Below are 13,529 nucleotides of genomic sequence, written 5' to 3' on the forward strand. Positions count from 1 at the left end.
GTATAGGATTGCATTGAGAGAAATGTGCTGTTGATTTGCTTTTAGGCATATTTCTCCCTTTTAATTTTTGGGGGAATAAATATGATTTATCATGATTAAGAACAATAATACTAGTAATTGCATACCAGCTTATCTGTATGTTCTGCGCTTTACTCATTGGTAAGACTTGGCAGATATACCTCAAACTTTTGCTATAGAACAATTAAGATAAATTTACATTTTGAAACCAGGAATGGCTATTTTCATACTTTAGTCTAAAAGCAGTGGGCAAAATCTTTGTGTTTTTTAAATCCCCAATGATTCTGTGGGTCTTGACAAAACTTTCTTACATCAGACATGTATTTTGTTTTTGTTTTTCAAACAGGCAGATGCTGATACTATTATTTATTCAAACATGATCATGGTACCTGCTCCAGCAACTCCCCCAGGTGCCATAATTAAAAGGAAAGCGAATCTTCACTTGCATGTCAACTGCAAGATGCTGGAACATACTTGGATAGAGACAATGTATGTTGCTCGTGAAACGCTGGAGCTCAATAAGACTCAGTATGGCCAATACAATGTGAACCTTACATTTTATGACTCACCGTCCTTCTTCAATCCAGTGTACGATATGCCTTACTATGTTGTCTTGAATCAGAATATATATCTGCAACTGAATCTTTTTAGCTCTGACTCAAATCTGCAACTGTTTCTGGATACATGTACAGCATCACCCGACTATGGTGACTTTAAAACCCTCACTCATGATATCATCAAGAACGGGTAAGGACTTTATCTTCTAAGTTTGTCTGATGGGTTATTTGGTTTTGTATAGGAACTATTTTCACCTCGATTGTTTTTAATTTTTGAAAAAATATCCGCACGGTATGAGTATGAGTATAAGAGAATTATAATATTAGGCTTCCCATTTTGAGGGTTGATACCTACAGCCTTCTAAAATAGCTGCATCTAAATGATAACACCACACTAATTTCCTGGAGATTAAAATCAGGTACTCAGAAGACACAGATTGCATGTGACATTTTTGTGCATTATTCTAAAATGATACCTCTGCATTTACTAAGATGTTCCTTGTTCCTGGTAGATAATTTGGATCAGTTTATGTATGAATTGACAGATAATTTGGCATGTGGTCTGGACAGTCAGTTTCAGGAAAGTGAAACTTAGGGTTGGTGTCCTATTCTGAAGAGCCCTTATGCAACTTACTTTGTAAAGGTTAAAATTACAGTCATCGTTGCTTATCTTGGGAAAGCATGCAGAGTTGCATAGATAAAGAAGATGGGAAATAACAGAAAAAGGAATTAACATATAGTTCAGTGACAATTGAACAGTGTTTATTTATGCATTTACATCTTGCTCCTCTAAAGTGCTCAGTTTACATGTGGTTCCCAGGAAAAAAACTTTTTTTCCCCATTCAGGCAGTTTAATGGATGAGACATAACAGCTTCATCCCCCAAAACTGTATCATCATGTGCTCTTCAGCCATAGAGTGGTATCCAACGGTGGTGTAGCACTATCGCTAGCGAAATTGCACTGACATGAACCAGTGCTAGCGCAGTGACATAAACCAATGCTAGAGTTTGCTTCTGCGAAAAGGAAAAGTGGTGATTTGCAGCTAAATTTGGTCCTGCTGCTGAATTTCAGTGGCAAATTGCCACTTTCCTTCTCTGCACTAGCAAATACTAAGGGCATTGTGCTAGCGTTGGTTTATGGCACTCAGGAGCACTTAGTTTATGGTGATGCTCATAGTGCATCACCATATACTTGGATTTGGATCATATGCTGTGTGATCCAAATGTGATTACTTAAGTGTTAGTAATTGGCCCTTTTCCTTTGTCAGTTTCTGATCTAATACATTGTGGCAGCTGAAATCCTTAAGTTTCACTTCACTTGTTAGTTCATAAGCAGGAAAAAAGAAAGGGAAGTCAACAATACTTCTTTCACTTCAAAGCCCTGTTCACACATGCTCACAAACACATACACCAAATTGGTGGTGGGAGAAGCAGGGCCGTGGCACCCCGGCACCCCTGCCTCATCTGCAGCACAGCATTAGAAAGTGGAAAGGCTGTGTTCAAACAGGTGTAACTGCAATAGCAATGTGCAGATTTTGTAAAATCTGTTCCATCTGCACATCATGGATTGTCAGGTGCCTTTTGCCCTGTCATCCCCCCATTGATGCAATCGGATTTTTCCTGTTTCTCAAATTTATGCCAATTTGCATTTGCACAATTTTGCTTTTGCATGATTTTTTTTGCTGTTTTTTTAACTTGATGTATTTTTCTACAACTATATTTGCATAAAATTCCATAAAGTTTTTAAAAAATGGTCTGTAAGTCTGTAGGATCCATGTGACTTGCGCCAGATCTACACTAAGTAGGATATAACACTTTGAAAATGTTTTGAAGACTGTATAGGGAGAGTGTCCTGGGCCCCAACAGTTGTCACTACTATGTTATAAACCGTTTTAAAGCAGTAGTGTAGATTCTGCCCTGGGAAAAGCTGGTCCACTGCAGAAACTACGTGTTGGATTCATAGAAATGCAAATTCATTTGATTCCATTGCGGATTTCTCTGCCATCCCTAAAGCAGAGGCTGTCCATGCTGTTGGAACCTACACTTGCAAAGGGTTTCTGGTGGAGCTGAGAGCCTACACACATACAGTGCTGTGCATGTCGGGGGTTCTTCTGACATTGAGCTGAATGTGTGGCTGTGGCTGGGGAAAGAGCCAGCAAACATAGCCATGCTTCCCACCCACCCTATGCATTCTTTATAGGCATGGATAATTTGTTTGAATGCTCCTTTAGGTAATGTATGAACTGGTTCATACGTTTTGGCACAAATGGAGGTGCCAGGTCATAATTTTCATGTAGAACATATAAATGGATTTCCTATTCTTGTTCCTCTTTTTGATATCGATCTTATGTTGTACACTGCCTTGAAATCCAAACTGGATAAAGGAAAATATATACATGTTTTAATTACAAATAAAAATAGAGAAACAAGTTTATTGTACTAAGTAAAAAGAAAGATAAGTATGTGTAAATAATCTGTGTATAAATCTTTAGTATAAAAAAATAGAGATGGTCCACCTAGTCTAGCAACTTGCTTCAAGCAATAGTTCAATAGCCTCTTTCCTTTCGCCAACAATTGCCAACCAGGTATGTTGAGGAAGCTCACAAGTGGTCACCCTCGGTCTCCTATTTTCTCTTGTTTGTTCCCACCATCTGGTAATCAAAGGTATGCTGCCTCAGAATGTAGAGATATTTCATAGTCATGACCAATAACCATGATTTTCCATGGAATTCTTTAATACCTTTTACAGCCTTCTGGGGTAGTGGTCCTTATCACAAGTTGTGATAATTCATTCCATAAGTTAATTTTGCATTCTGTGATAATATTTTTTTACTTTTCCTATTCTGAATATAATCCAAATCAATTTCATTGCATGATGAAGTTCTAGCATTTTGAGGGAGTAAAGGAGCAATCCTATGCATCTTAAGACAGAAAAAACTCCCAGCATGCCCCAGCCAACATGGGAGGCTGGGGCATGCTGGGAGTTGTAGGGCTTTTTCCATCTACACATGAATAGAATTGCACCTTAAGGGAAATTTTCTTTCTTCACTCTCTAAACAGTATCACACTTTTATAAACCATGTCCTCATTTCTGAGAATTATTGATTGTCCTTATCTGCACACCTTTGTCTGTGTGCACAGCAAAGATTATTCACATACAAACTAAATCCTCTGTCTTCAGCAATCAAATTCTCTGTCTTTCTTCTTGAAAGTATTATCTCTTAGATTAATAAGCAGGAATATTTAGATGCCTTTTTCCAAATCAGAATTTTCTAGTATTTGGTTCTTAGGGTTAGCTTAGGACAACTTTATGCAATCATTTTTCGCCAAGACAAAGTCAACTCATGGTGTCCTATCCCATAAATTGTCTTGTGATTGGATTTTATTATTATGTACAAACATAAACACTCATGATTGTATTTATATGTAGCCATGGTGAAAATGAAAAACTGTGCAACACATTTTCATGGGGAAAAGAGGTCAGCACTATTGGTAAATTTTTCCAATAGGTAACTTATTGAAAAAGCTTAGTATCAAGGAAGTTCAAACTGTTGGAAAAGGTTCCCAGTGATAATGATTTTTCTACTTGTGAAAATGTGTTATCTAATTTTAATTACACACTTCAAGTTAAGCATAATAAGTATGTTCTTTGAATCAATTGTATTGATAGTTTTCATATTGAGTAGGATTCTTAGAGTAGACCCATTGAAATCAGTGAAACAGAATGGATCCAACCCATTATATTTAAGCTACTCATTTATGCTTTGTCTCAGTACTGTTCAAAAGCACTACTTTTTACTTGCGCATATAGCACGTTAATTGTATAACAGTTAATAAAGACTAATTGTATTCTGTTTTGTTTTCATGCAGGTGTATTCGTGATAATACCTTTCAGACCTATTATTCACCATATACACATGTTCTTCGGTTTTCCTTCCGAGCCTTTGAATTCATTCGTAGATATCCATCCGTTTACCTGCAGTGTAAAGCGGTGGTTTGCAGAGCCTATGACTATAACTCTCGATGTTATCGGGGCTGTCTGAACCTGCCTAGATCTAAGAGAGATACAAGCTCTTACCAGGAAAAACTGGAAGTCATTGTTGGGCCAATTAAACTTCAACAGAATGGCATTCAGAACAGAAATTTTGGTAAATCAAAGCAACACTTTTCATAAAGTTCTTTAATCACTTTTAAATACAAGTCAGTGATATCCTAGAGTGGATCGTGGTTGGCAAAGTTGAAGCAGAACAATTTGTGTGTCCAGTGGCTCTGAAAGAGGGAGGACTGCTGGGAATCAAGATATAAGAAGAGCCAGTGAGGTGTAGCATTTAGAGTGTTGGACTAGAACTGGGAACATCTGGGTTCAAGTTCCTGCTTGGCTGTGAAGCTCACTCCAGCTTATCCTCTCCCCTCTACAACCGAATTACAGGCCAATTCATGCATCACAGCCATCTATTAGCCCACTGTTCCTTCCAGCTGTGAAAGGGATCACTTTGGAGGGATGGTGATATACTGTCCCCAAGCAGTATTCATATGATGTACACTAAGAGTAGACAACCTGGTGCCCTCCAGATGTTCTGAATGGAAAATCTCATCATGTCAGACCAATTGCCATGCTGGCTGGGGATGATAGGAATTGAAGTCTAAAACATCTGGGGCGCACTAGGTTGCCTACCTCTTCTAAACAGGGTCTGAGAAGGAACAGTAGCACTTCATGGGAAAATTACTATGGAAAAAATGATGCTACAGAAGTCAATGGGGATTGGGATTATGCATTTTGATGATGTATCACAACTTTTCTTTTTCTTGATTTACAGAGATAAACCAAGATCTACAAGACAATACAGAAACTCATGGTTCTCATGCACCCTACATTGTTGCTGCTGTTTTCCTGGCTGTTGTTGTCATGACCCTTACAGGAATTATTTTGAAAACTAAATTGAGGAGACCAATTCCATATGAAATAATGTGAAAACTTAAAACCTTGGGCCACAATCCAACACAGAGTTGAGTGTGATTAAACACGATTTCAATGGATTTAGGAGGCACAACTAACTGTTGGCTGGACTGTGGACTTGGTGTTTAGCAAGCCCAACTTCTGTATTGGATGTTTAGTAATTGCGAAATACATCCTTATGAAAGAGATCTCAATATTGGTATGATTCACCTTGGTTTTGTTTTTACATGAAAATATAGGAGCCAGAAAATACATTGGCTATAAACCAGCAATATTAAGCACTTGAAAAGTTCCACTGATTTGCTTAATTCTTCTACTGCAACTATAATTATTACCTTTAGGCTAGTTTATACACATTGTCATGAATGTATGTATGTGGATGAATTCAGATTGGATGTGGACCTGAAACATAATACTAAATCGAAGCAAAAACAAGTCCCAGTAGAAGTCCAAATTCAGAACTGAAGCTACTTGTTTCCAATCCAAGCCTTATTCAGGTGTTATAAAGTTGTAAGTGAGCTCTTCCCAGTTCCCCCAGACTTTTCTAGGTTGAACTAGAAAGTCTAAGAGAGGGTGTAATTCTGCTCAGGTCAGGGTTCCCAATCTCATGGAGGACTGTAAATGTGTTTAGTCAAATGCATCTTTCCCCATCAATAGTCTTTCCCCATCAACACAAGGAAGTCTGGGGTGGGAGGCATGTGGCCTCTGCACATGCCCCTGGCTCAAAAATTTATCACACCTCCAGTCTGATACAAAACCATTTTTTTTCACATTACTGCCAATTTCTATCAAGCCTTATCAAGCATTCACAATTTAGTTGAGATACCTTTTTAAAAATGATATCCAATATTGAGATTGTATTCTGATAATTTTTAAAGTTGTTTAATATGAGAAATATTTGTTGGTAAACAAAGAAATCATATCAGTATTCTGAAAAACAACAACCCTGTTTCTGGTAAATTTTTATTTTATTTATTGTATAGGCCTCCTTTCAGGGTAAAACCTTCTTAAGGCAGCTTCCAATAATCCGTTAGACATCAAACACACACAATTTCAAAGCACAAATAATAAATAATAAGAACCACCAGGTACAACTGAAATACAAATCTTACAATCTCTTCACAGTTACAGCTAAGATAATTTTCACTCAGCAGCCCAATAGAGAAGTCACTGAGAAAAGATATTTTCCTGAAAGTCTGCAAGGAAGGGCCTGATGCACCACAAGAGATAATCCACAGATGTGAAGCCACTGCTGAAAAAGCCCTTTCTGTTGTGCCTGCCAACTAGTTGTTCTCAAGGATGGGTATGATCTTCTAGCGCTGGCAGACTGATAGAGACGAAGGCTATCCTTGAGGAAACTTGGTCCCAAAGCATTTAGAGATTTAAAGTTCAAAACTAGCAGTTTAAAACAGGCTTGGAAACACACTTGCAATGGCAGTGCAGAATTGGTATAATATGATTTGACTTTCTAGACACAACAAAGACTAGGACAGCCACATTTTCCTGAACTGTCTTCAAAGGCATCCCCACAAAGAGTGCATTGCAGTAGTCCAGCCCAGATGTCACTCGTGCAAGGATAAGTGATGCAAGGGAATTTGATCTGCTTTAGCCCCCTTTCAAGAATTTTCCAGCCTTTCAGAAAACTTCAGGAAAATATCCCACTAATTAGCTCCCATGGAAAAACATTGCTGGGCTATTAACACTTTTGTTGGGTCAAGTGTAAGAATATTTCAGAGCAAGCCTTGGAATATTCATATTCACTGACATCTGTTAAGGAAACCTATAGCAGTATACTTTTAAACTGCAGACAATTGTACTTTGAATTTTGAAGATCATGTATCTTATAAATAAATCTGGTCAAAAATACATTGTGTGGTGATTATTACGTATTTTGTGGTGATTATTACATATTTATTTGTTCCATTTATAATATAGAAGAGATGCATGCTCCTTTTAAGGGCTAGGGCAAGGCCAAAGTCTGAGGCGGTCCCACATGACTGAGGTGGTCCTATTGCCACTAAAGGCTTCCTAGGTGGTCTGGCTGGCTTTCCAGTAGTTCCATCCTTTGACCAAAGCTTGGTGGTGGTACACAGACAAAGTCTCTGCTCCAGGTGCAGGACTTGCTGTGATCTGAAGACCTGCTACCGTTGCTTTCTCAAAGAATCACCATTAAAGAAATGACATGGGAAACAGTGGAGCGGGGGAGCGTAAACCTTTGCAGTGTATTACTTACCGACTTTCGCTTAGTCATTGAACAGGAGCATGGGCAGGAAAGACTAAACAAGTATTCATGGACTTAACTGCCTTTAAGGGCAGAACTAAAAGTTGGGAGTGCAACTGGGCTAATCCATCCATTAGGCCATGGGTGTTGAACCTCAGGCATTCACACTGAATCATGAATTTGTTTTACCAGATTTAAGGACAGTGCACCTCACTTTATATGCAATCCCTTTCTATAGTAGTCCCATGCTTTTCATCACTGCACTGCCACCACATTAATATGATGGTGGTGTGGTTAACATCAAAGGATCTGCACCCTCCCACTTGGTGTTCTTTCTAGAAGGTCACTTTTCAAACTACCATGCGACTGCCATTCATTTTCATTAATCAGTAATATATTATCTGTGAAACTGCATGATGCCTGACCCTTACCATGGCTGTGATGTATTCCTACTTTTTCAATTTCCTTGTAAATATTCTATTTTATTATTTCCGCTTCTTTTGAAGAAATTGTTGCTGATAAATATTGGATTGTTTGACGTTCTAAGGTTTGCTTGAGTGGTTTCCTATGTATCCTTTGCCACTTGAGTTGCCAAGGCCTTGAAAACTCCTTGAACTGGATGCAACCTCTGCTTTATTTATTCATTCATAATACAATTTTCCATTCTTGGCTGCCTCTACTACCTTATCTTCCACATTGCTGATTTCAGTATGCAATGTCGCCTTCGTAGTTCCTAGAACTTGGCTCCAGAGATACCTGTTCCTGATTTTGATTATTTCTTCAACATTCAGCAGTCTTTTCATTCTACCTATTGTAATACGTACTCAGTGAATAACCACAAAAACCCTAGGCAATACTTGAATGATAATTAGTATAGCACAAACTAAGTTTCCAAACCCATTCATAAAATATTTTGCCATGGAAATACGGCAATAATGAGAATGAAATGTTCATTTTAAATTACCCTGGTAGTCACTTCTATGGGTTGCTGTAAGGAAGAGGAGATATAAGCAGCTTGTACTGCATTGTATTTCAAAGACATAGTCACAAGCTCTAATATGGGGAAAATATGAAAACAGTTAGAAAACAAATAGTTCAAACTATGCCTGTCATGAGACATTAGCCTTATTCAGGCATTTTGTAAGGGTTAACATAAATACTAGGGATGTGCTCCGCTCCGATTAGGAGCGTAGAAGCAGTAGCGGATTGGCCTGCTCCGCCTTACCCAGAGGCGGAGTAGGAGCGGACCGCGGACCCCCTAGAAGCAAGGCGAAGAGAAGCGACCATTTTTCGGAGCTCCGAGTTCAGGCGGAGCGCTCCGGTCGCCATCTTGAAAACATTTCGCCATAGGATTGCATTGCGGCAAATAATCGCGCATAACTAAGCTATCATTCTGGAAATTCTTGTGCACAGAGAGTCGTGGATGGGGGTCATTTTGAGACCACTCTCACCTCTCTGCGTGCTGTGGTTCACGTGCAATATTTTTTTAAAAATCGGGTCAACCGCGGGGCTCAAACTGCGTTTCGGCTTTTCGCCCATAGGATTGCATTGAGGGAAAGAATCGGGGATAACTGGGGGGGGGTTTAAGCTATCGTTCTGAAAATTCTTGTGCACAGAGAGTCGTGGATGGGGGTCATTTTGAGACCACTCTCAACTTTCTGCATCGTACGGGTCGCGGGCTAGACGTTTTTAAAAAATCGGCGGGAAAAATACCTTTTTCAAAGGGCTGAGGGGCAGAGTCAGCTCCCGGTCATGATGATCCCAAAGTTGGAGGAGGGCATAGGCAAAACAGGTAACTTGGGATTCTGGGAAACTTCTCTTTCTTCATCTGAACGGGCTTTTCCCCGTGTTTTTTAACACAGTAGCCCCACCAAATGCACAAACACAACCTGAAATCATATACTAAGCCAAGAATAAGAGATAGAAAAACACAGCACTGCTCCCCACCCTAACCTTGGGGAACAACTGAATCGATGTGGTGCAAGGGGATGAGCTCCCCTAGGGCATCTCATCGTGGACGTGCCCCCACTCTCTCTTGCACTGGAAGGCCATAGAGCCTTCCAAAGAGAGTAAAACGGTGGAGCAATGCCTCTCATGAGTTGAAGTGAATGGTCACTTTTCAGTGGTGGAGCAATGCCTGTTCTGAGTCGAAGTGAGCGTTTTACTTCTTCTCGGAGCTGTGGCTGTCAGTGTCTTGAACTGGCAGCTACTTCCCCCTCCCCCGGGCACGTCCCCCTATTGCTGGTAAAAGACAGATATAGCCTTTTAAAAAAAGTTCTTCTTGTTGTTTATTGAGCAACACTGCTGCTTTTAATTCCACCCCTCCTTTGTTTATTGATTGATTTATTCCATTTTATATGCATTACTGGCTTATCCTTGGCTCACTTCCTTATGCCCCCAGAAATGCCAGCTGCATGCCTGCCTGCCTTCCCTCCCTCCTCCCCTGCCCACCTCGCAGGGATGTTGTGTGTGGGGTGCCCGATTTTCAAAAATTCGCCAAAAATCAGGGGATGATGGGATTGCTTTGAAACTTGGCATGCGTGTGTATATCCCCATGAGGTGTCATGGTGCCAAACATGAGGTTTCTAACTTGAACAGAAAAAAAGTTGTATAATTTTTTAGCTTTCAATGCAAGCCTATGGGGGGGGGGAAACGGAGCTCCGGATCCGGATCCGGAGCTCCGGGCGGAGCGGAGCGGAAGTGGGCGGAGCGGGAGCGGAGCGGAGCGGCCCGATCCGGAAAATGGCGGATCTGCAAGTGAAGCGGAGCGGGGGGTCTGTGCACACCCCTAATAAATACATGAAGAGTGGGAGCATTCTAGCTCTGCCTGTTCTGTCATGTTCATGAAGAGGAGAGACCCCTGTACCCGTGGGAGATTTTCCATGCCATTGAAAATGCTGTGAAGTCCAGCATTTTTAATGCATAAATGGATGAATGATGAAGAGATATGCCCACAGCCCAATGAGCTACTCTAGGTGAGCCTGAGTCATTCTCCTTGCCCTTTGAACTGCAGCCTGTCTTGCAACATCACAAATTATTTTTGAATCATCCTTAAATTTCAAAACTACCTTGCCATATTGCGGTATAGGTGACTTCAAGACACATGAACAGAAAGGTCCCATTGAACGCACTTGAGTAGTACCTGGCTCTCTGGATCCTGGCCATAACAGGAACAAACATGTTTTATGGAACAGTCTCCCTGCCACTTGCCAAGCAAAACATTGTTTTGCATTCTGTGTCACATCCTTCCTTAAACCAGAATAATGCTCCAGGTAAGGCAATGAAAGAGGAAGAGATATGTGGGTGTATTTGTTGAAGTCTATTTGATGTCACATCTACTCTACAGAACATTTTGGCCCATTTCCTTCTGGAAAATATTCTTCAGTGAAAAGGGGAGGAAGGAGAGTGACAAACTTGAGTTTCATGTCGAAGACTGTTTATACAACAAGTACAAAAATGTTAAAAGATAAGGAAAGCGGAATTAATATGCACCTGTATTGTTGGTTTAGTGAGCATTTTTTTTGGCATCCTGAAAGGTCTTTCTGAAGAATGTCCTTTTCCAATAAGGTGATAAAGAAGGGAATATCAAATTTCAGACCTTGCTACTCTATATATTTTCAGGTGTGTCCAGCCTGAAGTTCACTTCTTTGAATTCTCCTGGAATCTTTAACCCAAGATGGATCACATGGTGATCTTCTTTTGGGTGCTGCTTTCCACTACAGGTAACATGCCGGGAAGGGGTGGTTGGGAGGAAGTTATTTGTTCTAATCTTTTCTTACATATGAAAGACTGAACAAGAGTTCAGATGAGAATGGAGAACTGAAGAGCTGAATTTGAATATTAACATATTTGAACTACTAGATTTTTTGTGCAAATCCAACAGGTGTCTTACAGCTTTCTGATAGGGAATTAATTGTAATTTACCTTGAAAATTGGCCTGTTGGTCCATATATTTTCATCTTCAGATTATAGATTGCCTACATATCTAGCTAGAGTTAGTCATGATTAAAGCTGCAATCCTATACACACTTAGTTGGAAATAGGTGGATTGTGGGAAGTAAGTCTCTCTTGAAAATCAAGAAAACTCATTTGTTGCTCAAGCCCAGTGGCTTTGAACTATCCATTTCTCAGCCCCAAATGTTTTGAGATATATGATCTGACTTGCTGTTATTGTTTCAGAAGCGTTTTTCTTTAAACCCTGTACATACTTACCAGGGAATAAGTGGCATTGAACTCAATGATGCTTACTGTTGAGTAACTATTTCTACAGGGGTAGCCACATTAGTCTAATGGCTAGGTATGGGTGAATCTATCCGATTCACTTTCTTTTACTTTTAATGTTTTTAAATTTAAAGTTATTTCCCCCCCCCCCCCAGAATATGAACTTTGCGAAATTTGGTAAATTCTTATAAAAAGCCACAAATTGAATGAAATTCTCTCCCATCTGCACCAGCAAAATTCAAAAGGTTCAACTATTCCTATAGGCTGACCCTATGAAAAGGAGGACAGGACTCCTGTATCTTTAACAGTTGTATTGAAAAGGGAATTTCAACAGGAATTTCAAATTTGTCATTTGTATATATGGAGAACCTGGTGAAATTTCCTCTTCATCACAACAGTTAAAGCTACAGGTGCCCTGTCCTCTTTTAAATCTGGTCACTCTAGCATACCTCCTTTTCACATGGTCACCCTATTTCCTAGCATTGAGTGGATCATCATGTCCCTCCCTGCCATATGTCTGTTAAAGATAAGGACCCTAACAGAAAAAAAGAGATCACAACATGGATGGCTACACAGTGGTTTAAACCCAGAGTTTTCAGAGTGAAATACTCAAAGCCCTTGGCCTGGGTGCATGAACCTGTCAGTTTTAATTTCTCCCGTATTTGATATTTTTAAATCTTAAATTTGTTTTATCCCAAATGTGGACAATTTTACAAATTCTACCAAATTCTTATCAAAACTGAAGTGAATTTCTTACTTGTCCCTCAATGAGCTTAAAGAGCGTCCACCATCAGATCCGTGAAGGGTTATCAAGAGTTCCAAGTACAGGGGAGTGAGTGGGTTGAAAACAATGAGGACAGAAGAAAATAAAATGCATTTAATTTAAATTCAATTTACATATCTGCATTTAATTTCATTCTGACCTCACTGATTACGATTCTCCCCCATCTACTTCTGAGTAGACACAGTTAGGATTGTGCTCTAAGGTAGGGTGACCATATGAAAAGGAGGACACGGCTCCTGTATCTTTAACAGTAATGTAGAAAAGGGAATTTAAAAAGAAGCCAAAGGCAAAAGTAGAACCAGGCAATCTTCAAAACGGAATATTTACAAAAGTTTATTTACAGTGCCAAGGTGCCGCCTACGCGTTTCGAACGCAAACTGCGCTCTTCCTCAGGGCTGTTATACAGTTCGTTAAGTTGTCTGCAGGTGTCAATCGAAGAGGGTGAAATTCCCTCTTCATCACAACAGTTAAAGCTGCAGAAGCCCTGCTCTCTTTTGTATCTGGCCACTCTACTATAGCTAGCGTAGCTTTAACTGTTGTGATGAAGAGGGAATTTCACCAGGTTCTCCATATATACAAATGACACCTGCTGAAATTCCCTTTCCTACATTACTGTTAAAGATACAGGAGCCCTGTCCTCCTTTTCATATGGTCACCCTGTCTAAGGGGAAAGAAACTAGGAACAAAGATGTGGCTGGGAATGGCAAGAATGCTAGAAAGGGTTGGGAAATGCCAAAAAATTCCTCCTGCTTCCTGCCTGAGGTAGCAGAG

General features: G+C 39.9%; 1 protein-coding gene across 1 annotated transcript in view; it reads left to right on the top strand.

The window, feature by feature from the left end:
* Positions 1-5,547, top strand: part of LOC134403152 (deleted in malignant brain tumors 1 protein-like) — a 45,406-nt gene extending 39,859 nt beyond the window's left edge. Inside the window, exons 11-13 of the mRNA XM_063133261.1 lie at positions 365-765; positions 4,446-4,723; positions 5,393-5,547. Of these exons, the coding sequence (XP_062989331.1) occupies positions 365-765; positions 4,446-4,723; positions 5,393-5,547 (834 nt within the window). The remainder of the gene's footprint in view (positions 1-364; positions 766-4,445; positions 4,724-5,392) is intronic.
* Positions 5,548-13,529: the final 7,982 nt, after the last annotated feature.

This window comes from Elgaria multicarinata, chromosome 8 (assembly GCF_023053635.1).
Source record: "Elgaria multicarinata webbii isolate HBS135686 ecotype San Diego chromosome 8, rElgMul1.1.pri, whole genome shotgun sequence".
In the NCBI taxonomy this organism is placed as follows: domain Eukaryota; kingdom Metazoa; phylum Chordata; class Lepidosauria; order Squamata; family Anguidae; genus Elgaria; species Elgaria multicarinata.